Source organism: Antechinus flavipes, chromosome 2, assembly GCF_016432865.1.
Source record: "Antechinus flavipes isolate AdamAnt ecotype Samford, QLD, Australia chromosome 2, AdamAnt_v2, whole genome shotgun sequence".
In the NCBI taxonomy this organism is placed as follows: Eukaryota; Metazoa; Chordata; class Mammalia; order Dasyuromorphia; family Dasyuridae; genus Antechinus; species Antechinus flavipes.
Window position 1 is genome coordinate 304,106,325 of NC_067399.1, and position 26,734 is coordinate 304,133,058.

Consider the following 26,734-nt stretch of genomic DNA (forward strand, 5'->3'; position numbering starts at 1 on the left):
GTAAAATTTAGTATACTTAAAACTTAAATTACATTTCATAAAGATTATGTATATATTTATTCAGGGAATATAGTGAACATAAATCTTCAATTTCAGAATAATCAAAGACAATATGACATGATCCTATTATATTTCAAAATTTGTGAATCATTAGTGAGATTGTTAACTTTGCTCCAGATGTAGATTAGCTACTGAAGAGGACTGGCATTCTTCTCATAACTTCTCATAACTTCTATGCCACTCAAATACCCTGAATAATACACCAAAAGTAAAATGATTTCATTTAAATTAAAATTTTTTCAAGTAGGATAAAAGTATAATGATCAAGGGTGCTTCCTCAACCCCCAACAGAAATAATCATGTATGGGATCAGTAAGAGTTTGGCTTAATTAAGCCTCATTTCTGAAATGTACACTGTCTAATCATGGGAAATTGGAAAAAAAAATTATGCCAATCTTTCTTTATAGGAAGAATTTTTCTCAAATCAATAAAAAGTGAAATATTAAGTGAACTATGCTATATGTGAGGTGGAGGGGGCAAAGAAAGGCAAAAAATAATAGTGCCTACTCTCAAGAGGATTCCAATCTAACAGAGATAATCTAGGGAAGACAACAGAATTAAGAGGGATCAGGGAAGACCTCCTGTAGAACATGGGTTTGAAGGAAAATAGGGAAATCGAAGTACAGAAGAGGAAGAGCATTCCAAGCAGAGGATAGTGTATGAAAATGTTTGAGTGAGTAATGGAGTATCTTATTTGAGATACAGTAAGGAGGCCAGTTAATGGATCTTGGGGTAAGTGGGGAATAATGCAAAAAGATTGGGGAAAAGGAGGGGGGGACATTATGAATGCCTTTGATTACCAAAGGAGTTTATTATTTTATCCTAGGTAATATATAACAATTGGACTTTGAGTGGGAAGGAAGGGGATTATGAGCCAATTGTTTTGTACTTTAGGATGAGTAGATAATGGCCTTAAGTGGGGAGAAACTTGAGAGGGAAACCAACCAGTAGGCTATTACAATATTTTAGACATAGGGTAAAAAGAATCATCAAAGGAAGCATCAGAGGTCAACATAAGAAAAATGTCAAGAAGAAAAAACTGATAGAGCTTGGCAATGGATTGGATGGGGGTAGGGGAGAAAATAAGAGTTAAGGATAATGCCTAGCTGTACAACTGGGAAGTAGGGAAGTTAAGAAAAAGAAGAGATTTTTTTGGGAAAAGATAATAAATTCACTTGGGAGATATTGAGTTCTCAAGACAATGAAATCACAGGTAAAGATAAAAAAAATGGAGGAACTAGTATCTTAATGTTTTCTGTAATCATAATCATAACATATAATAAAATAAGCTTCCCCAAGGCTGTAGGTTGTTATTCCAAAATTCTTTAAGAAAAGAATAGTCAATTCATCTGTTCTGAAAATTTTATTCATATGTCTTTAGACAGGGATGAAGGTCAGGAAGATGTCTGACTTGATGATTTTCTAAGAACTCTATGTATCTTATTAAATTATATGTGCTTAGTGAGAAGTTAGGAGGCTAAGACTGCTTCTAAAATCTGTCTCTTACTGAAGATAAGATTTGAACTCAAGAAGATCCAAGTTCAAATCTTAACAGATATTTACTAGCTGTGTGACTTGGGCTAGTCCCTGAGCCTCTCAACCTCAGTTTTTTCATCTGTAAAATGGAGAGAATAGAAACTATTTCACAAAATTATGAAAAGCAGTTGAAATAACATATGAAAAGTTTTTTTTGTTATTGTTGTTTTGCAAATTTCAAAGTGCTATATAAATGGTAGCTATTGTTTTTACTTCCAATAGATGGCCATATTAAGAAACATTGGAAAAGTTAGAATTACAGAATCTTAGTACTTTCTGAAAATAGGAAAATAATGCTCTGGTTGGCCCCCATGTTTCCAATCGAACTAGTCATTTTTAACAGAGTGGATTAAGATAGCATCCTAAACCCCAAATCTTATTTTAGTCACTAGATTTTACTGACTTCTACAGTAAAGTCCTTCAAAAGAGATTGACATGGATTAAAATGCTCCTCCATTCTACTAGGTTGAGTGCACTAGTCTCTTCTTGATATAGCTTTTTAAAGCATGTTTATATTTCTTCTCCTTCCCAGAGTAAGAGCTACTTTAGGACAGGAATTCCATTCTCAAGGTCTAGTATAGTTTGACACCTAGACATTTTATAAATGCTTCAGAAAAAGGAAATATGAATAATCCATTAAGAATTGGTTTTTGAATAATCGAGTTAATAAATAATATAAATCTAGACATATATGCGGGGGGGTGTATGAATGTGTATATATACACACACACATATATGTGTATGAGTGTATATTATATATATATGTATATTGTTATATTTATATATATTTGTGTGTACATATATACACATAATTATATGTCTTTATTATATGATATACACATTATATATAACATATAGGGAAAGGTATGACAACCCACTGAAAAGAGAAAGTTTAATTAAATGTAAAATGTTCCAAGAACATATTTAGAACTATGACAGGAAGCATAGCATAACTTAGAGAATAATGGAATCAGAGCATGTGGATTTGAGTACTAGTTCCAACCTTAAAATAGCTAAGGTAAGAAATCAAATGATAGTTGATTCATCTGTCTATACTTCTCTTTGAACCTGTTGTGAGGGAAATACTTTGAAAACTTTAAGAGTCATATACATGTGAGCTATTAACAAATGATGTATATACAATTTGGCATCTGGAAAACGAATATTCTAGATTTGGGAGAGAAATATTTGTATGAGATCACTTTTTCTCCCTATAAAAGGATATGTCCTATATATTTGTATTATTGGAAAACTACATGTAGGAAGACACATACCCTTGTCAGGAAATTTAAAAGCACCTCAAAACCAAACATGAAAAAGGTCATCTGGCCTTTGAAATAAAGGTATATATCATGGACACAAGAAAATAAGAATCCTATTAGCCAATTTGTTTCTCTCGTCTTTTTATATCACCCAGAACCATTTTTCATTTCTCCTATTCAAAACAACTAAGATTACTATATTTCAATAAACCAGCTCAAATAAACACAGTTTTTTTTTTAAAATAAGTCTTTACTTAATATATCAACAAGGTACTGTATAGTGTAGAGTGAAGTCTTGAAGTTAACATGTGCAACATGTCTCAGAAGATGTATAATGCAGATTTTCCAGCCCCTTGAAGTCCCATGTCAAGGCAACAAGAATCAAATCAACATATGGCTCAATCAGTAACAACAAAATCATGATAAACTTTTAATGAATATACTTGATGCCACTTTGCTTATATCAGGGACACACATTGGCCTAATTTGCCTCTAGACTGATACACATTTTACGTCATAGGGAATACCTTTCCAGTGCCCCAGGGGTATTTTTAAATACCTGGAAAATCTATGACTGCTATAACCCTACTTTGTGCTAGTCTGGTGGATGTGCTACTAGGAAAATAATAACAAGCCTTTTGATTCCATTATATATACAGCATCACTGTTTTGCCAAACTTTATTCAATCTATTTCCCCTTGCAACTATGGAGACCAAAGTGAACTCTTTTGTACCACTGGAGAAAGATGAAAATTCTGGCTTCCTTGTGTGAAAAGCATCAGAAAAGGCTACAAGAGGCTTAGCACTTAAGTTATTTTTGTTTTCTCTTTGGGGCACTCATGTCTGTTTTGCTTTTTGTGTGGCTGGAATGAGTAAACCATTAATTTCATGTTCTAAAGTAAAACTTTAATGTCTCCTTGTTATAAATTAGAATAAAGAAATGCTATGAACATAAGATTAAATGGAAATTAACCACTTCGCTGTCAATAGCTGTGGCTGAACCCGTGGCAGAGATTGGTAGATAAAATACATTATTTGCTCTCCCCATGGGTTACAACAAAATTGCCTTGTGATTTGTATGGCTGCTTTGCTCACAACATGTAGAAGTTTTCTCCCAGTGGGGAGGTATTTTCTAACACCCATGAAATGACTAAAAAGATTATGATCTGCTCTAGTAGAAAATGGAGCTGTAACATTAGCTCCTTCATTGGGTTTTTTCCCCTCAAACCAGTCATATTATATTTTTTCACCTTGGGGGAAACTCCTAATTTATCTTCCACAAACATTCAGATAATTAGAAAATATAATAGTGCTCACATGGGAGAATGAATTTCACTTTCAGTATTCTCGTTCAGAAACCCTGGGAAAATAAAGGCAGGGAAACACCAGGTATGTCTTCTTGCTAACACATGCAACAAAGTTGCAAATTTAATAGACAAGTGTTGTTGATGCAGGAAGAGAAGGATGCAGCATCTCCATCATCAAATCTCTTTCCAAACATTATTATTAAATGGCAACATAAGGATGGGTAATGACTATCATGAAATATTGATTTATTCTTGTTCTTTTAGTATTTTCTCTCTGTCAGGAAAGAATCACATAATTCTGAATGTATAAATTATGAAGCAAATTAACTCAGTTGGCTAAAATATTGTGCTATGAAAGTCAAGACCACAGGTCTTGCTTTATGTATGAACAAGTGAACGTTCTGCTTTATGGATTTGGCTTTACATTTAATCCTGGCCACCTTTCTTCTTGTGTATTTCAACCAGAGGAGAGACCAAGCTAGAATGCACACAGGTTTGCACAAGCAACCACCACCTGAAACATTTCAAACACAAGTTCTGTGGTGAGGCAGCGTTATAGAGCAGAACACTATTACATGAAAGCCTGTATGTTTTTAGAATGAGATGAGATTCCCATATACCATATTTGAAAAGGATTTTGTTTTTCACAGAACAATTGCTATGTCACACAGAAAATCAAAATGAGCAAGGTTAATGGCAAATGAAACTTTTACAATTCATCTAGCATTGCAGGCTTGGTAACCATTCAGGCAACTGTAACTCATTCTTCAGGCTAAGAACTCTGTTGCACCTGTTAATGTCAAATAATTCCACATAATGTATAGGCCACAGGAAAATTTAAGAAAATGGGAAACCCATCCATCTTGAGTTTTTGAGTCTTGATGGCTGGAGGCCCTTTGGGAGTGAAATCACATAAGTACAAATGAATATTGTGAATCTGTATTTAATAAGAAGCCAAAGCATTCTTTCTGAACATATCTTGTTGTCTATCAAGTCTAAGTATGTTGGAGACTTGAAGTGATTAGGTAATTAAGTGAGATCCCCTTGGGTATTTAGCTAAATTTCTAGACTGGGTTTTTATTGTTCAACCTAATCCCTTTCACCCTTAATTGTAGAGATAGTGTTAAGTAAGCAATCCAAGATTTGAACTGCTAGACTTAACTGGAAGTCTCAGCCACTCTAGAATTTATACAAAGGCAATTTCACCTTGGCTAAATGCACAATGGAACATTGGTGTCTATAACAATATATAGCTAGTTGCATTTCTTTTTCTTTATCCCAAAGGGCCAGAGTAGTTAACATACTGGGGAGAGAGAAAGTATTGAGGAAATAAGGCTTTTACTATAAAGAAAAAACTTGCATAGCATTTTATATCTAAGGTTATACAAAGAAGACACATCACAGCTTATTTTTCCTTTAAAAACAAAACAAAACAAAATAGAAACAAAGACAACTCTGTGACACTTGCCACATGGATCCCTAAAATACCTGTTATAGCGAGAGAAATAGAAAACATATAGTATGAGATTTATAAATTTGATTTTTTAACTAGAAATTCAAAAGAAGACAAACTTTGAGATAATGCCTACCATCTCCATTCACAGCCCTTCTATATCTTGAGGAAGAAAAGGATTTAGGCTTCCCAAGGATCCCATGGAAGGGTCAAAGTTTCAAAAACATAGCAAAAACTTGGTTTCAAAAACTTAGACAACTCCTTTTCTACTGCCCTTTTTGCCATCTCCCAGGATCAGAAAGGATTAGGCAGAAAAATTTACAAAACACCCAATTTGCTCATTTTTTTCATCAATTAAATGTAAACCGCAAAATGGAAAGAAATTTGATGTATCTGTTGAACCTGGGAATTGTTTGAGGAGGATGTGGGTGGAGAATATATAAATATATATAATGTTTGGGGCCTGCACTGGTAGGCCTTAATAGTGACCTCTAAGGTCCCTCCTAATTCTAACTCTAGGATCTATGATCTACTGTTAGCTGTGATAATGGACACGAGTTTCATATGCCATAGGTGCACTTGGGTGTCTTTGTGCATCCCAGAGTGTCATAAATAACATTTCCTGAACAACTGAAGAAAGATAAGAACCAAATGGAATATAATCAATAGAATTTTGTCGTTTCCTCCCAAAAAGTATCTGAATGGAAGACAAGAAATTGAGAGAAGGAAAGGCATGAGTTTGGGCTTTGTGTACATAAGACCAACACAACCAGCTTAAAAATAAAAGATTAAGTAAAATAACTATATCTATTTTAAACTACATGACAACAATAAAAATCTAGTTTGAATGATTATTTTTCCTCCACTCAGTTGGTTTGTCAGTCATGTAGACACAACCTTATTGAATTTCCCAAAATAATTTTCTTTATCAAAAATAATTTAATTCAGTATTTCTTTTTACCCTATTTTGTTAGTCTCTTAAAACAACGTATTGAAAACTTTTCAGTTGAATTTGGTTTAGCCTTATACTTAATTTGAACATAAACACTTTTAAAAGGAGTTGATTTTCTTTCTGAATCATCAGCTCCTCAACATGTTTGAATTAAATATAACTCTGGTCTCCAACTTTGTCAAATTATATAGGTTTGGGACACTATGATGATTAAAAAAAAATTGCCCAGCCACCTCCAAAGTTTTCAGGCTTTTTGAAATTTTAATTAATCCTCTTGGGCTTTGCCAAGTGGGCTAAATTATCTCACAAGAACGTTCTTTCCTTGTGATTCAGCAGTTATTTCTTGCACTAGGTCAAACCAAAATTTTGGTACAGTTTGCCCATTTCCTATTTTGTAATTTCTACCCTCATACCTCCCCCCTTTCCAAAAAATAAAAACAAAAAAACAAAACATTGGGAAGTGCAGAACTATCATGGAATTGCTTGGTTAGATTTTTTTTTAATAAAAATTAAATTATCCTGTCCTAATGAATCCCCTCTAATTTATACTTGGACCTTGACCAGTGGCTCTGAAAAAGGAAATCTCTTTCGACAGCTTTGACAGCAAAATGGTTAATGTACATTGTATGGAAGAATTACTCTTTCCTTTGCCATGGCATTGGGTTCTCATTGTACAACCCTGTACAGTACTTCAGCAACTTTTTTTTAAAGGTTTAAAAAGCAAAGAGTTACAAAACTGTTTGCAATTAACTTGAAATAGAAAAGATAGCATTTTTTTAAATCCCATTATATAGTACACCGTATAAATTACAGAGTATTCAAATGCACAAATGCATCTGTGTAACATTTATCAAATGTAATTTGTGTGTATCTCTATGCTCGCACATGTGTGTGTGTGTATGTGTTCTCAAGAGTTTCACTGTCCGCTTGGTTATCTCCCAGCCCCCCCACCCTCAATATCACGTGTGGCAGTGCTCCAAATCTGGAACGCTGCTGTTGCAGTATCTCATGTTGTTGGGAATGTGGCAGTCTGTATAATTAATGCCCCCATTTGGGGTGTAAATGGGCTGCAGTCTGAAATCTCCTTTAAGGAGCTGATCATTATTTAAGGAGACGATCTGAAAGCTGGTTTCTGTCATCTCCAGGATGGAGTTGTCCTTCTTGGTGCCCGCCTCACAGTAGTCATCTTTCCGTCGGCCTCGATTATATTTCCATTTCTGAGAGGTGTAGCGCCCCTTTTTGTGCATGTGCCAGCAAAAAATGCTGAGCAAAACCACCAGCACAAATATCACTGCACCCCCAATCAAACCTGCCAGAAGAAAGGGGGAACCCATGTTGTGAGAAGTTGTCTGTTCGTGGCTGGAAGCTGTGTTACTGCCATTGTTTAAATGGGAGGCATGAGTGCTAGCTTCAGAACAAATGGTATCTTCTCCAGCTCGGTAATTAAAAGCATCCAATGGCACTAAGCAAACCCGATAGGTAGATTTGGGCTCTAAATTGATCAGACTCAGATGCTGTTTCTCACCACTGACTATCCGTTCTTGAACGATGCCCCCTACAAGGCTGTGACCCATTTTCACCCAGGTGAGTTTATATGCCATCACAGTAAAGAGAGAAAGCCAACTGACTTGAATGGAAGTGTCATTCACAGCATGGACTGAGAGTTGGATCCGTTCAGAAATGGGAGGGGTTGCTCTTTCTCTGTCATCCCAGTCAGGCACAGTGGGGAGGAGTTTAGATATAGTGGATGTCAGAGGAGTATAATTTCTGCTAGGGGTGGCTGGAGATTGAGTGGGAATCTGTGTGGTTGGAGGAACAATACTTGGAGGCGGGGTAATGAGAGATAATCCAGGTGTAGTGGTAGGGCATGACAACAGATTCATATTCAGCTCCCTGACAGCCATGCCCCTGACCTGTTCTGGTCCCTGGCACATAAAACCACGTACATTAAGAGATGAAGGAATGAATTTGAGCCACTCTGTGACCCATTTGATACCGCAGTCACAAAACCAAGGATTATTCCGTGCAGTGAGCTGCTTCAGGTTGGAAAGATTATCAAAGACCCCTTGTGCCAGCATCCGCAGCTGATTATTGGAAATATCCAGCCGTTCTAACTTGTGGAGATTGGAAAATGCTGTCAAAGGGATATGGTTTATCTGGTTATCCTGTAAGTAAAGCTTGACCAGATGCGTACCTGGGAGATCAGGTGGAGGGTGGGACAGTGAATTCCTCACAATAGAAAATTCCTTGAGCTTTGAGAGATGGCTGAAAGTCCCCTCAGCAATGCCTTTATTGGTAAGGAGATTGCCATCCACAATCAGACGCTCCAAACTTGTGAGATTCTGAAAGGCCATGTCTGATATAACAGCAATTCGATTTTCATCTACCCTCAGTTCTTGTAAATCCACAGGGAGGCCCACAGGCACACTGCTCAGATGGTTCTTAGACAGAAACAACAGCTTGAGACTTACAGCTTCTCGGAATGCCCCATCTTCCACACCTACTGTAGAGATGGAGTTGTCATCCAAGTGTAGCTCTTCCAACTTCAAAAGTTGGGCAAGAGCTGCCCGAGAAATGGTCTGAATATTATTTTCCTGCAGATGTAGAACCCTCACATTCTTGGGTAGGTTCATGGGGAATTCATCCAGTTGGTTGCCATACAGGTAGACTGTGTGCACCGACTGTACGTTGTGCAGTTCTGCAGGAAATCCAGCATTATTAATTTGGTTATTGTGGAGGTAGAGTACGGTTACGCCCTCCGGTATCCCAAGAGGCACTGAGGTCAAGCTTCGCTCGTTACAGTAGACAAAGTTCCGATCACAGCGGCACACACTAGGACACGCCATGTTTTTAGAAACCTGCATGGAGAGCCCCAGGGAAATGATAACCCAAGATTTCAAAAGCAAAGCCCTGTGGCTAGGCCACTTTGTAGTCTTTAGGCCCATCTCTGAAGTAAAGAAACAAAATACAGAGGGCTGGGGAGTGGAAAGTAATAAAGGCAGGTGGCAAAACTGAAAAGGCAGAAAAATGGTTCCTTTAGCGTCCAACACTCAAGCAAGAGTAAAGTCCTGAAGGAGAACAGTAAAACAATCCTCTTGGTGCTGTTTTCTGATAATCAGCTAGGAAAGTCCCAGTCTTATTATCCTTCTTGGGTTGCCTTCTTTACTGCCTTCCTCCATGTGCACTAAAATGCAGTAGGTGGATTTATTTTTCCTAACAGGTAACAGGTAATATTACCTGTTCACTACCACAGGAACCGCAATGGACTTGCCAGGCTTTTGTCTTCTGTTGTAGCTCAGGTCAACGTGGTTCAGCCTGTGAGCACTTCAGTTTTAGCTCAATTCTTGATCTGTTATGGACAAAAAGAAAGAGATGTCAATAAAACTGGTGACAAGAGGAATAATAATCATAATTCTTCCTTTCCACTTTTTTTCAAAAAGAAAAAAAATAATTAAATAGGTATAATTACCATGAAAATCTACTCTTAAAGACATATGTTGGATAATGATGCAAAACTGTGCTTAAAAATATGCATATACAGCAAGGACTTAATGATGGAAAGGATGAAATGCAAAATAAAAACCACATTTTTGTATTCAACCAGCATCACTGAATTTATGACCTACAAGTCTCTCTGCCTCTTCACATATCTCTTTAACCTCTATCCATATGCCAAATTACATTATGTAATATTACTAAAACATATTTACTTGCAATTTTCATTGGCTATTTTTATTTTTCTTTGTTGAATTTATGTTTTATTTCAAGAAGGTAGCCAAAAGCACATGAAAGACTTAAATTGTAGCAAGATATAAATAACAATGCACCAAATTTGGTCAAAATTAAATAACTCTTTCTAAAGAGCTATGTTGTACGTGCATAATCTGTATCAGATTATTTGTTATCTTGAAGAAGGGGGAGATAAGAGAGGGAGAAAGAAAAGAAAATTTGGGACTTAAAAATCTTATAAAAATGTATGCTGAAAGCTCTTTTTACATGTAATTGGAAAAATTAAATACTATTAAAAAACAATTATTGATAAATACAATGTTTAATAAAACACAAAAAAGTAAAAAAAAATTATCATGAAACAAATGTGAAATAGCAAGCAATTTAATTGAAACTGTTTAATTCTTCCTCTAATTCCTCTCTCCCTCCTAGACATTCAGTAGCTCATGAATTTATAAAATGGTTCCTTTCTTTTGTATGAAAAAGGAGGTGAAACAATAATATAATCCATTCTTTTCCACCTTCTCCCTACTACTACCTCATATTCACCCTTCAGTATCCCAGCTCCTAGGTAAAATGAACTCTAGGCTCTTATAATTCTAGATCAAATAAGCCCCCTTTCTCAAGCGATTCATATACATAATGTTAACATAGTTGTGGTATCCAGGCCCAGGTATGAGTTCTTCCCTCATTGAGTTAGCTGGTTTCTTTGTGTCCCCAAAGGAAGAATGTTTATAGATCATTTTGTTATGGTTGAAGGAATATTTGGGGGAATTAAGATACTTTTAAGAAACCAATTATTCTTTCTTGCACACTATTTCAAGCCATCAATTTTGAGATGAAAGAAATAAAAGAGTTAATTGAAAGGTACCAGTTTTGATTTCCCTATAAAACCAACATGTCAGGACACGGTAAGATGTGTGTCTCTTAATTCTCACCAATATAAAGAAATTGAAGCCACTGAAATCTAAAAGCACAAAAGAATTATCTGAGACAGTTATTTTAACAACCTGAAGAAACTCTATTAAAAAGAAAGAAACCAGCAAATATGATATGAGCAACATATAATTTAAATGCCTAAGGAGCTATATAGGAGCTCTGCTTTAGGGAAAAATATATATGCATATATATCTATATTCTTTCTAGTTATACATATTTTTGATTTATATTATACACATTGATACACATGTGTGTACAGGAGTACGTACATTATGTATATCTGTATACATATTGACATATATGTGTATGCATTAAAGGATCATCTTGTTTTAAAATCAAAGAAAAGGAGAATATACCTTTATATAAACTGAAATTCACAAGCAACTGCTCTATCACTAAACTATAATCACTATTCTCCACCAAAAAAGGCCAGTCACAGGATCATAGAACCTGAAGTGGAATGAACCTTGGAGGTCATATCAATTCTCTCATTGTAAAGATGAGGATATTAAGAAGGAGGAAGATTGACTTGTCCAGGATTACACAGGTCAGAATCAGAGAAAAGGTCAATCTTCAAATGGAGGCACAACAAAAAATATGAAGCACCTTTGATAAAAAACATTCTCTTTTTATTTTATCAATAAAGAAATATTAATTTATGTTTTAAATTATTTGAGTTCCTTCATACACAATGACTAATTGCTTCATTTATTCCAATATTCTAAAGTATTAAATTTAAAGAGAATAATAGTTAAAGTGGTCATTTGAGGAAGAATTATGAGCTATTTTTTTTCCAATCCCCAATCCCAAGTATTAACCAGAGGTAGAATAGCCCAGTGAAGTCAAGAAGTTTAAGGTTCAAGTTCATACTAGCTCATACTAGATATGTAACCTTGTAGTCAAAGCACAGAAACTTCTAAGAGACTTGGGTGACTTTTAGTTACAGAGAAGTTACACCTCTATACTCTGAGAATGCCCTACAATGAAATTGCAGGCCAAGTTATATACACTATTCAATAAGAGAAGAAATTTATACAGAGATCCAATGAGGCTAGGAAAATATTAGTGTAAATTACCTTCTAAAGAAACGCTAGTTGCATTCAAGAGATTCCACTTTTTAATAAAATATACTCCCTCAGCCCCTCTCTTCAAATAAATACAATTTCTAGTTCTATTTGCATTCAGCCATCAGCAAGATTGGAAAAGCAGGTTCAAGGCACATTCTAGCAGTGTAGTAAGATTTGTCATGCATGCCAGTGGTAGCACAGCTTATGTGCAGTTTTTTCTAAAAATCTTCCCTTGGGACTCCAAAATAGGTAAGTTAAAAAAAACAAACATATAACTGTATTTATGAACCAAGATAGTATATCCTTAAAAAAAAAAAAAAAAAGAACAAGGTCTATTCTTAAAGATTACTGTATTTACTTAGAAAGCTCATCAGGTATCAGACCCTAAGGCTAACATAGTTGGAAATTCACAAAGAATTCTGGATTATTCCTGAAACCTATCATTATGCAACCAGATAGTAAATTTTCTACTTGCTGGACTGTGTCTTCTGTAACTATAGAAAAAACTCAATCAGGCAATCCAGGGCTTTAGGCCTTGCTCTCTTATGGGCCTATTTCACTCATGAATGGCTCTTTTATAATTATGTACAATGACGTGATACTGAAGAAAATCCCTAACAGGATTACATGGTTCAAACTGTCACTGTTTGTCATCTTTAATATGAGAAAAGTCCTATTTAGATCACACCAAATTTATCAGTCATGACAAGTTCAATTTTTAATAAAATTTTTTGGATTTTAGTTGGGAATCTTCACAAAATTATATTGCTAAATAGTTTAGATATGATCTAATGATCAGAAAAGTCTGAGTGAACCTGCGAATACTGCCATAAAGTGAATTCTAAAAACACTCAGAAATAATCATTCCCCCAATTAAAAAAAAAGTCAAATAGGACAATCAATGACTCAAATATCTCTTTTTTGTTTTTTCAAAAATAGTTCTAACTCCTATTATAAGAGCAGAAAATGCCTTATCATATCTCAATATTAAGATCAACTTAAATGCACAAAAGAAAGTCAGACTGCGTTCAATTCAGAACTTCTAAGAAATAAGACCTGACAATCACTTTCTGTCAGAGAAAATGTACTAGACTGAGTCTACATGGCAGAATACTAGCTAAATAATCAATACCAAGGTAGAATCAGCATTGCCTATGTAGCTGAAGTAATAAGGTGCATAGAAAGACAGCTTGTGGATAGAATAAAGATTCTACTTTACAGGGCCTCCCTGATGACAATAAACAAACCCATGTTTTTCAGCTATTAGCTTCTTCCCCCTGCGTAATGATTTTCATATGTTGAGAGCAAGGTTTTTGTTGTCTATTTAAACAGCAAGCAAGTTCTTTTACATCCTCTTTTCAAGGAAACTTTGGAGTTTATTGAGAATTATTGAATGGAAGGCATTGAATAAATATAAGAATTTGCATTTATAGGAGGCAACATAAATTCAAAAGCCTGAGAGTAAACCACCCTGCAATAGATGCTCTTCTATGACTCTAAAATGCTCATCATGCCTGTCACTTATAGATAACAGTAAAGCAGAGAGGCTGCTTTAATTTAACTATTTTCAAAGATTCTGGGGTATAAGTACATGAAGCTTTTAAAAGTTTTCTGCAAAGAAAAATCTCTCTCTTAGCACTGTTGGGTTAGTTGAGGGGTTTGATTAATTTCAGAAAACCATATTCCAGTAGTGTTTAATAAGCAAGGCCATAAACATCATGGTTAAAAAAACAGGAATTGTTACAAGTGCTACTGACTGCATTACAACAGTACAAAGCAAATCTTAATGGCTTGAGTTCTGGTGGTGGTTGGAGAGAACAATAGAGAGTGTCAAGGGGTTCAAATAAAGCTGACCTGAAAAGTCTTCCCAGCATTATAAGATTTTCACTGTTTCTAGAATCTGGTGATCATTTGATTCCATGAAGAGACATATGTCTTAATGCAAATTGAGGAAGGTTAAGGAAACTTTATTCATTACAACATGAAGGTATAAAAGCATAGAAGTAAATATAACACTCAACATTTTTAAAATATGTAAACACCAAAAAGTGATCAACCTTTTGCACAGCCCCAAAATTTGCATGTGAAAGCTACAACTAGAACTATCCAGTTAGTAAGAATCAGCAAAATTATTTAGAAAAATTAAATTAAAATAAAATGTTATATTAGTTTAATACAAGACCTTATCAAGTAGTGTAGAGGACACAAGATTGCTGCTTGGGGCCTGCACATCCACCAAACTCCCATTAGTGACCAAAGCAAAACAAAACAAAAAGCAAAACAAATAAGCAAACAAAAAACACCCACTAGCCTCTAAACTGAAATTATTTCTTTACAGAAAAATCTGAGCCAAATTTCTGGAAAATTCTGATTAGATGTTTGTTTTCCTAAGAACATTTTTAACACCTCAGAACTTCCTGGCTCCAGCCAGTCTAGAATTGGAAACATTAAAATACCACCAAAAGGGCCATTCTCCTGGCAAGCATAAAATGCTGAATTTATATATAAAAAAAGATCTTCTTGTGGTTTCCAACCCAGTTAGTTCAGATAACATGGGTTAGCTGTAGGACAGTAACCAAACATTACAGCCATGAGCAAACATAAGCCTGAACTCCTCATCTCAGGGAGGCCTATTTGATAGTACCACATATTGCCCATAGTTGGTACATAGAGGTCTGATAGATAATTCCATAATACCATACAAAACATAAATGTTTAATTTCAGAAGTGAATAGAAAATGATCCTGAAAATTTTAGGAAAAAATGGTTTGTGCCAGAAGAATCAAGGAACTCTCTTGCATTCCCCCTCCCAAAAATAGCGAAGTTTAACAGAAGAGGATAATGATAGTTATTAATTATAGCAAATAATAATAATAGCTAATTTTTATAAGACATTTCATACTTGGCAAAGTATTCGACATATATTATTTTATTTGTTCTTTATAAGAACTCTGGAAAGTAGATATTTTTATAAACCTCATTACACAGAAGAAGAAAGATGAGACAAACAGAACGCTGAGTGATTTGTTCAATGTAGCACTGCTAGTATCTAAAATCAAACTCAGGTCTTTCTGACGCAAATTTTTTTCTAATCTTCTGTTCCTAAATGTCTCATCATAATTAGCACCATGAATATGACTCATCATTATCAGCACCATTTATTTATTTAATGCTTTTAGGTTCATAATGGATTTTAGAGTGGACTTATTAAACATGAATTCTGAGGGTCACAGGGGACTTCATCATTTCCAACCTGAACCAGATGAAAATGTAAATGTAAAATATTTAACAAAATAAAAACAATTAAACATGGAAAATTGTATTAGATGGCCTTTGAGATCCCTTCCCAACCTCTGAAACAATAAGTCTACAAGGCTAAACAGGAAGTGACTTGCCTTTGATTACATGGGCCAGATCACAAAAATATAGATTTAGAGCATAAAACTTTAGTGTCATCTAACACCCTCATTTTATTGATGGGAAAATTCAGATTTATTGAGGTTAAATAATTTGCCCAAACTGGAAGAATCAAAATTCATACTCATATTCTCAAATATGACATTCAGTCCTCTTAATGCAGCAAGAAGAAGCTTAGAATCAAGGACCTGAAAGACTATTTTTTCCACGTCCCTCTTAATATAAATGATATCCCTAAAAGATTATCATCAATGCACTGAATTCCTTCATAAATAATCAACCATCTGCCCAGTACAGCAGTCGTGGTTTACCCTTAGGTGGCTCCAGTTTCCATGTTATTTTTAGATGTAGATGGCATTTTCTGTCCAAAGTTTATTGGAATTACTTTGAATCACAGAACCACAAAGAAGCAGCAAGTCTTTCATAGTTAATCAGCACATATTATTGCTGTTATTGTGAACAATGTATTCCTAGTTCTGTTTGTTTCACTCAGAATCAGTTCATGTAAATTTTTCCAAGTGTTTCTAAAATCAACTTTTTCATCATTTGTATGGAACAATAATATTCCATTACCTTCATATACCACAGCTTGTTCAGTCATTCCCCAATTGATAGGCATCTACTCATTTTCCATTTCTTTACTACCACAAAAAGAGCTGCTACAAACATTTTTGCACATGTGGGTCCTTTTCCCTCCTTTAAGATTCCTTAGGATACTGACCCAGTAATGGCACTGCTGTGTCAAAGGGTATGAACAGCTTTAGAGCCCCTTGGACATAGTTCCAGATTGCTGTACAGAATGGTTGGATCATTTCACAACTCTACCAACAATGTATTAGTGTCCCAGTTTTCTCATGTCCCTTCCAACATTTATCATTATCTTTTCTCATCATCTTAGCCAATCTGAGAAGTGTAAAATGGTATCTCAGAGTTGTTTTAATTTGCATTTCTCTAATCAATAGTGATTTAAAGCAATTTTTCATATAACTATAGATTTGTCATCTGAAAATTATTTATATCTTTTGATCATTTATCAACTAGGGAATGAATTGTATTTTTACAAATTTGACACAATTCTTCATATATTTTAGAAACTTTTAAATTTAATTTAATTTAATGCAATCAAAGTTGTCCATTTTACCTTCCACAATGTTCTCTAATTCTCCTTTAGTCATAAATCCCTCCCTTCTCCAAAGATCTGATGAGTAAATTATTCCTTGTTCTCATAATTTTTTTATGGTATCATCCTTTATGCCCCAATCATGTATCCATTTCGACCTTATTTCGATATGTGTAAGATGTAGGTCTATGCTGAGTTTCTTACATATTATTTTTCAGTTTTTCCAGCAATCTTTGTCAAATACTGGAAGTTTGGAGTTTAGGGAATTGTCAAATATTATATTGCTATAGTCCTTGATAATTGTGTCATATGTATCTGATCTACCCCATTTCTTAGCCAGTACCAAATGGCTTTGATTACTGCTGCTTTATAATATAGTTTTAGGTTTGATACTGCTAAGCCACCATCCTTTGTATTTTTTTTTCATTAATTTCCTTGATATTCTTGACCTTTTGTTTCCAGATGAATTTTGTTATATAAAAAAAGTTTTATAAGATAAGGTTTTGGCAGTTTGATTGGAATGGCACTAAACAAGTAGACCAATTTAGGCAGAATTGTCATTTTTATTATATTAGCTCTGCCTAGTCATGAATAATTGATATTTTTCCAATTGTTTAGGGTTGACTTTATTTGTCTGAGAAGTGTTTTATTTTGTTCATATAGGTCTTGGGCTTGTCTTGGCAGGTAGACTCCCAAGTAGTTTATTTTGTCTACAGTAATTTTAAATCTATCTCTTGCTGATGGATTTGTATGGGTTTATTTTATATCCTGCAACTTTACTAAAACTGTGAATTATTTCCAATAAGGAACTGGCATTAATAATAATCAGAGCCATTCAGTTTGTTAAACTCTCTTATTCTCTATAGAAGCCTATGTCTGCATTCATAGAAAAACCATTTGGATCTATTCTCATATAATGTATTGGGCTCAATTCTATCTCTTTGCCTTTAGTTCTCAATTAGAATATCCTCATGCACATTCTGCTGATGTCCACTGGAGTTATGCATAGGGAATCTTTTCTCACTAATAGAAGGTGCTAACCTGAAAGGTAAAAGCTCAAACATTTTGTAGTGTTTCAAATGAGGTCCTAAATGATTATGTGTTATTGATTTTTTTTGTTCCTATTTAATGCATGGAGCTTTGGATACAGAAGTAATGGATTTGATTCCTATTCTGTACATTCTGCCTTTGTGAAGATTTAAGTTATTTATACCCTTTAGGCTTGGCATCTTCATGAGTAAAAATGAGGGCACTGGACTTAAATGACCTCTAAGTCCTCTTGCAACTCTAAATCTCTCATGCTATGAAACATGTTTGACATTCTTTCATTACCTATTGGATTTTGGTGCCTCTAAGGAAGCAATAAAAAAGAAAATCTACTAAATATAAATGTTTTCTGTCTCTTTAGCTATGTACTCTATCCTAACTTATTCTATTAAAAAAAATAAAATCCCTGCTCATAAAGATACCTGTGTTTTATTCATCCACACAACAGATCTAGAACACATGAAAAAAAATTGGCAGAGGGGAGGAACTATCTTCCATTATTTCAAGCACTAAACTGGTATTACAACCTATGATCAAAGTTCAAGTTTCCCATTGAGCTTCAAAGCTCAAATTGGGGCCATTTAGGCCCAGGATTTCAATCCTGTGTTGAGTGTTAGAAAGTCTGAACAAACAGATAGATAGACAGAAAGGTAAAACGTCCCAGTTCTGCCTTGTTTTGATCTGAATTCAGGTGAGTCTAAATTGTCTAGTAAAGACCTGTGAGTGATTTTTATCATATAAGTACCTTCTACAACCCCTGAAAATCAACCTAAATTTCCCATGACAATTCAACTGAAGTCTAATTAACCAATGCTTTTATGCAAAGAAAATCTGAAGAAAATAGATCTGCGATTATCATATTATAAAATAAAATTCCAAAGAAATAACATATTGAATCCAGAAGTATAAATATAGTATTTTTTCCAGATAAACACTACTCCATATATGAAGAACCTATAAATATGCATGTACATGTATGAGTACATATGTGAATATGTCTGTGTAAGGGCAACAAGGTGGCACAGTTGAAGAATGCTGACCCTGAAGTCAGGAGGACCTAAGTTCACATCTGACCTCAGACACATACTAGAAGTGTGACCCTGGGCAAGTGACAAGCCCATTTGCCTCAGTTTTTTTCATCTCCAAAATGAGTTGGAGAAGGAAATGTCAAACCACTCCAGTATCTCTGGCAAGAAAACTCAAAATAGGAGTCATGAAGTGTCGGACATGTCTGAAAGGACTAAACAAGAACAATTTGTGTACATGCACACAATGTAAATTAATTTCATGGTTATAATCAGTTGAACAGAAACACCATCTATAGATATTTGGCGTATTATATCCATTTATCTATATCTATATTTACATATGTGCACATATCCTTATATGTATATCTTATGCACACATACACATAAACATACCTTTGTGTATGTACACACACTCTACTGAAAAATCCTAGGTATATACACACACACACACACACACACATATATATATATATATATATATATATATATATATATATATATATATATATATATATATATGGATGTACATATGTACAGATACAAAATGCTGGGTCTCCACAGATTGAATATAGACTGGTTTCTGTTATATTGATTAGGACCATGAAATGAAATTATTACACTATGTATTTCCAGGTGAGTTATCTGGTTTTGAGTCTAAAAAATGAAAAATTCATTGCTTAAGCCTATTTCAGTATCATAGGGTGGATATGAATTTAAATCGTGTGAAATTTCCTCTCTGAATAAATAAGCTTTTATAATACTCATTTTTGCAAACACCTGTCATACTGCATGTAGTCTTGGACTGTGGGTGGGTGTGTATATCTGGAATTGGGAAGAGAAGGAGAAAGGAAAGGAAGAGGATTATTGTTGTGTTCTAAACTTGATATTCTACTTTCCCAAAAGGTTTTTCCTCCCAAAGAACAAGATTAAGATATAGGTACAAGCTACACGAAAAACATTTTCAAAAAGTTCAGAATAACATCTTTAAAGCTCATGTAAGGCAGTGGTTAAAGGAATGCAAAAGGGTTAAGCAATTAAATGATTTCAAGATTTCAATGATTAAAATGACTTAGCACTTGGAAAAAGATAACTTTTTAAAGTCCTTTCTTCATACTCTAGGTATTACTATTAATTGAAGGCAAGCCCCTTGAGAGAAATGAATGTTTTATTTTTGTCTTTTTATTCCCAAGGCCTAGCATAGTGCCTGACTCCTAGTAGTAACAATATATATTTGTTGACCAATTAATATTGAAGGTGTTACTATCATACCTATTCTGATTGTCCTGGTCCAGTGAACAAATAGGAATGGGTTTGATGATGTCAGCTTCATAGAGACACTGGAAGAATCAAGCAGACCTGGGAAAGATTTTTTTTGTTGTTTGTTTGTTTTTACGAAGAAAAAAATTTAGACACCAGAGTCTCAATGTAGGTACTATATCTTTCCTTTATTTTCTCACATAGTAATTGTTAATCAACTCTCTATTTGAAAATTATCTAAAAAAAATCATCATATTAAAAAAACTCAAGAAACTCGTACTTATCATCATACCTTAGTTATTATTTTATTAATACAATATAACAAAGGACCATATAAACCACTAGTGAGCTCATTCTTGAAAACCAAATTGGTTTTACTCTGCAGTGCCACTAGAGGGTGATCATATAATTGCAGAGTTCTCCAAATTAAAAGAAAATGGAAACCAAACACACACACACACACACACACACACACACACACACGCACACATGCACACACGATTACAAAAACAAATTACAGAAAAAAAAGAAACAAACAAAAAACAGAGGAAATAAGACATATACTACATGTAAAACAGAAAAATCATTTATAGTTCCATTCATTTTCAATCTATTTTCCTCTTAACCACAAATTGCCTAGAAAGTTGATTCACTAATAGGGAGATTATAAGATTTTCAACTAGATAGGGCCTTGAAGATCATATATTCAACTGTTTCATTACTTACTGATAGAGGAACTGAAGGTTAAGTAATTTATCCAAGGACACATAGATACTAAGTTGTCAGAGGTAGAATTCAAAGGTCCACTGACTCCAAATTTAGTGCTCTCTTGAATATGTCACTATGATGGTCTCCTTACTGGGAAAAAAAAAAAAGTCAAACCTGAAAACATAATATGAGGATTGGGATGACAGTCAGTGTAAAATTCACCAGGGGAATCAGAGGATAAGCAATTATATTTGAATTTAGATGTTTTTCCAAAAATCTTCATTAAAGAAGCAAGTTAGATTCATTTATCCTCTCACAGTTTATTTACAAAAGGACACTTATTTCAAGTGACAGTGTGTTCCTTCTTAGAAATCTCAGTGATTCTCACAAGATTTAAATCAGCCTGGCTCTAAGAGACAATGAGATTGTTTTTCTATTTAACATTTGTTAAAGTGGATAAGAGACAAAAAGAATCTGAATCAAAATGGATGCTAAGTCCTTGAAGAAGAATTAAATAAATTATGGTATATTTGTATAATGCAATCATTACCATAAAAAACAAATAAAAGAATTCAGAAAAAAATAGGAATAATTTTTCAACTTATGTAGACAGAATTAAACAAGAGAACAACACAATAATATACAATAATATCAACAAAAATAACATTAAAGAGAGACTAATTTAGATTAAATTACAAGGACTAGACTGCTCCTGTAGTCATATTTGAAAGGACTAAAGAAGCACAGTAATTAGTTCCAGAGAACAAATGATGTAGGATAGATCTTTCCTCTTCCGAGACAGATAGAATGCGTTTAAAATGTTTCATAAGCTATGACCTATGTTCATTTTGTCTGAGTTTTGCTGAACTGTTCCTTATTACAAGACAGAGTTCAATGAAGAGGAGTGTGTGTGTGTGTGTGTGTGTGTGTGTGTGTGTGTGTATAGTAGAAAAATCTAAAATACATCAATAATTCTATCACAAAAAATAGATGAATAAGTTCAGTGAAAAGACTAAGAAATATGACTTTAATAGCAAGGATGGCATTTGGAATAGATTGCCAGCTATATGTTGTGACTTCATGGCTATCAAGAGAGCTTTCTATTCTCAATGACTTTTATGTATCTGAAATTCCATAATGTGAAATGCATCCCCAGGACATCTTTATTTTAACTAAAGACAAAAGTTTAGGACAAAGCAATGATAATCAGTTGTTTGACTTCTTACTTATGAAAGACTTTATCACCTAGTAAATACAGGGTGAAGAAAGTTTGTGAACCATGATGGAAAGGGGCAATGAAGAGGAGTATAGAAGGGATAAAAGTTTCCTTAAGGGGAGATTAGGTACCTCAGAAATAAAATTTAAATTTTACCTTGTTCAATAAGCAGAAGAAAAAAAAAAGAATCTAATACTCCTTAAAAAGAAAATGAATGTTGGTGATAAAGTATGGTACCAATATTGTGTTTAAAAAATAAAAAACAACTAATTAAAAGATGCCTTTCCCTCTCCACTGATGAATATCAGAATCCTATACTATGTTTAGCATAATATACTTTCTACTGGGAAAAGAGAAGGCTACCTGCTGTTTTTTAGAAAGTAAATTGGTCTCTACCCATAAATTATTCTACATGGTGAAGAAAACAATTCCCTTTTATCTGAAGAGATGTGGGTAGTCTAGCAAAATATCCATAGATAATTTGAAAAAGTGGCTTTTAGTGACCCAAGCAACAACAAAGTTGCTACTGGAGACCACAGTTTGACACATCCAGCTATATTGCAGGGTTTTGCATCATTGATGAGATGCAGTGCCTTGTCACATCAGCAGAGGGGAGGTTTTGCGCCCCTTTCTCTCTCCCCCCCCCCCGAATTCTCCAGGGTTTAGAACACAATACGTCAAAATAAAGATTTCTAATGAAGGAAAATTATAGTGAATGAAGAAGAAAGTCCTTGGCCTTAAAGAACTTGCTTATTAGTGCATTAATGGGAGTAAGGAAGATGGGGGAAAAGAGGAGAAAGATTATAGATATTAGGCAATCAGGAGAAAAAGAAAAACCTCCTGGAGAGACTGTCATAATCTACTGGCAAAGAACTCTGAGGTTCAATCTACATTTAATTTAATCTAATCCAGTCTACATTTGAACCTTCCACACATACTCAACAAACCATCATCCAGGGATTTATGAAAATATGTACAAATTAAAGACAGGCAACCTGATACTTCCAGGGACAACCCAGCATAATCACCATCCTTTTATAAGGATAGTTCAAATCATTGTGAAATTTTTTCTTAATTCAAGGATAAAAAATTGATACTCTGTGACTTCTAAATCTACAGCTCCAAGTTCTGCTATCTGGGGTGAAGCTGCAAAAAAATTCTAATAATATTCCCACATGACTCTTAAAGTACCTTGCCTTAAGTCTTTTCTTCTTTAGTTTAAATATTCCCAATTTCTTCAACTTTCCAATTCTCTAATGCTCATTTACAATTGTTTGAATAACTGAGTATCTGATCTAGAACTAGAAACATTACTCAATATGTGGTCTGCTCTATAATAAAACTATAACCCTTTTCCTGTTCTGGGTACTTCAACTATCTTAATGCAGTCTAAAATCATCAACAAACATTTGGGAATCTTGCACTGCTAATACATGATGAACTCATAGTTTATTTATTTATTATATTTACAAAACATATGCATAGGTAATTTTTCCAACACTGACCCTTGCAAAACCTATTGTTCAAAATTTTCCCCTCCTTTCCCCTACCCCCTCCCTAGGCTGGCAGGTAGTCTAATACATGTTAAATATGTTGAAATACATGTTAAATCCAATATATGTATACATATTTATAAAGTTATCTTGCTGTGCAGGAAAAAATCAGATCAAGAAGGAAAGAAAATAAAAACTTAGAAAGAAAACAAAATGCAAGAAAGTAACAACAGAGTAGAACTCATAGTTTATTAATAATCTTCATATACCCTCCTTTCCACCAAATCATTTCTGTCCAAATTTGTACTTGTAGAATAGATATTTTGAATCAAATGTAGGAGTTTTATGTTTATGAATTTTTATTTTCTTAAATTTAGCCCACAATTCTAGTCTGTTGAGAACCTTTATTTGTACCCTTAACTTCAACCCTGAACCCTGAACTGTTATTCCTCCTGAAGTTTTGTTGATTATATAATTAACTAGCACACCATCTAGGCCTTCAACAACATCATTAACAGAAATAATAAACATTATAGAGCAATGACAGGTTGCTAGATTATTCCACTAGACATTGATCCATTAGTGACTATTCTTTGAGTTCTGTAACTTAAGTAGTTCCAAATGCACCTAGTAATCTTTTCATCTTATGCATTTAAAAAATGTAAGAAACTCTAGCAAACTTTCTCTCATTTCTGTGGTTAACCAGTCAGAAAAAGGAAATGAGGTTAATCTGTCATGGCCTGGTCTTATTAAAACTGTCCTAGCTTTTGGTGATCACTGCATTTCTTTCCAGTTTTCAGTTCAGGAGAAGAATCCAGTGCTTCTGATATTGAGGATGGTTAAAACAGGAGTTTTAATTAATTGCCTAAGTGGGTGGGGGCAGAGAATGGGAGATGGGGTGGTTGGGTCAGGAACTGGTGATGGCTATGTCAGGAAAGCTATCTATGGATGTTCCAGGGCAAAACAATGACAACTTTTTACCACTGTGGGTGTTTAAGACTCAATCCAAATTCTTTCGAGGGCTGGCTTGAAGGGCATTCAGATTGAATGAAATATCTCAAAGCTCCTAACCATTCCTTGTAAAGAAACCTAAATACAACTAGTATTTGAAATCAAAATTCCTTCTTTTGTTACTAGGACAACTAAGACCTCTTCCCTCTACAGCCCACCCTTCTCTGACCACCCTTTTCCTATTACTAAGTAATCATAAATGAAGTAATGGATACAATGCCCACTTTGGATGCAGGAATTCCTGGGCTCAAATTCTACCTTTGAGATTTATTAACTATGTGACCAAAAGACAAGTCATTTAATTCTCTCCATGCCCCAGTCAACCCTCTCAGTCTTTAAATTAAAGACAAGATTCTCATCTGAAGGTTGCAGAATTAGTGGATGTAATTTCACACATCAGAAATTCCTTCAAGTCACAGATGTCTTCTCAATAGAGCATAAGCTCCTTGAGTTCAGGAACTATTTCATTTTTGTATTTTTATCTTCAGTGCCTAAAGCAGTGTCTGGTACATGGAAATCTGATAATAAAGTGTTGTTGATTGAATGATGTACACATATTTTTTTAAAAAATCATTATTTTTCTTTTAGCTTTAATGCTGTCCTATATGTCAAAAGCACTACAGTGGATTATTATGAGTAGTATTGCTTAAGATCTAATTACTTCAGTAAACTAAAAACATTGCCTATGCTTTGATTTTCTTTTGCAAACTAGCAACTATAGCACCACAGTTTCTAAACCAAAAATCTAACTAGATTCCACAGAACATAGTCTCTGAACTCCCTAAATGTAACACTGCTGAAAGAAACAGAGGTTTTAATCAGATCATGTGGGAAGCCTGTGGAAAGATATTAAAGGGATAGATGAAAAATGAACAGTTAAGTCTGTAATATCCACTCACCTCTGACTAACTGAATTATTTATCAGATGCACTCACTGCAATTTGGCACCAAGGTGACTGCTAATACTTAATTTAGCTTTCTCTTGCAACATTTCAATAATTCTGAAGCTCCACATTCAAAATAGAAATACTAACTCCTGAAAAGCCTGAAAAAGAAAGTACTGGAGCATCATAGTGGTTGTCAAGCATTCCTTCCAATTAATTCCTTCAACAGCAAACCTTAAACAACTGTGCACAATTTAAGCTTGAAAATTTACTTTTTACCTTTACTATCCCCATCTTGACAGCATTTGTTTGACTGCAATTGTTTTGTTTAATTGCTATTTAAATCAATTTTACTATATATATATATATATATAATATATATATATATATATATATATATATATATATATGTCCAAAAGAGCATACTACGTGTGGTTAATGTGCTGTGCCTAAAATTGAATAAGAAAAAGAAAGTTGTTAGAATCCTATTTAATAAACTATGCAACCCTGTCAACAATTTCAAACTATACCTTATCACTAAAACAAACTTATTTATGACCAGCTCTCTTCTAATGACACTGGATAGCCATGAATTATAAAACAGCACAAGTTCAGGAGACATAAAATTAAAGATGGTCCAGAGGACAATGAATGATTGGAGAAAAGCACTTATTAAGCACTATGTGCCAAATACTGTTAAATTTGGAAGATATGGATACAAAAATGATATATAGCCCCTGACTTCAAGCAACTAACATTCTCTGGAGTACACAACACAGAATAGTAGTGACCTGGAAACAAAAGTTTTAAAGAATAAGTCATAGGAATGGTATGTGATAATATATGACAGTTGATTGTCACACCCTTTAAAGAAGCAAAATTAATATTAGTTTGATTACTTTTCCCAGAGAAAGAACAGAAAACACAGCACAAGGATGGGAAGAGATTAGTTACAATGGTTTATGTTTGATGGGGCAGCTAGATGGCACAATGGATAGACAGCTGGTCCTGGAGTCAGGAAGACATCTTTCGGAGTTCAAATTTGGTTTCATATGCTAGCTGTGTATGAACTTGGGCAAATTATTTAACCTTATTTGTCTCAGTTCCTTCATATATAAAATAGCTTGTCGAGAAAACCCCAAAAGGAGTCATTAAGACTTAGATATTACTGAAAAAACAACTGAACAAAAAAAAGCAAGGAAGATGACAAGATATATCCTGGATAGAACAATGCAAATAATAATCTAG

At 34.3% G+C, this 26,734-nt stretch overlaps 1 protein-coding gene across 1 annotated transcript in view; it reads right to left on the reverse strand.

The window, feature by feature from the left end:
- Positions 1-3,087: 3,087 nt before the first annotated feature.
- FLRT2 (fibronectin leucine rich transmembrane protein 2) overlaps positions 3,088-26,734 on the reverse strand; it is a 116,575-nt gene continuing 92,928 nt past the window's right edge. Inside the window, exon 2 of the mRNA XM_051977459.1 lies at positions 3,088-9,919. Within this exon, the coding sequence (XP_051833419.1) occupies positions 7,530-9,515 (1,986 nt within the window). The 5' untranslated portion in view covers positions 9,516-9,919 and the 3' untranslated portion in view covers positions 3,088-7,529. The remainder of the gene's footprint in view (positions 9,920-26,734) is intronic.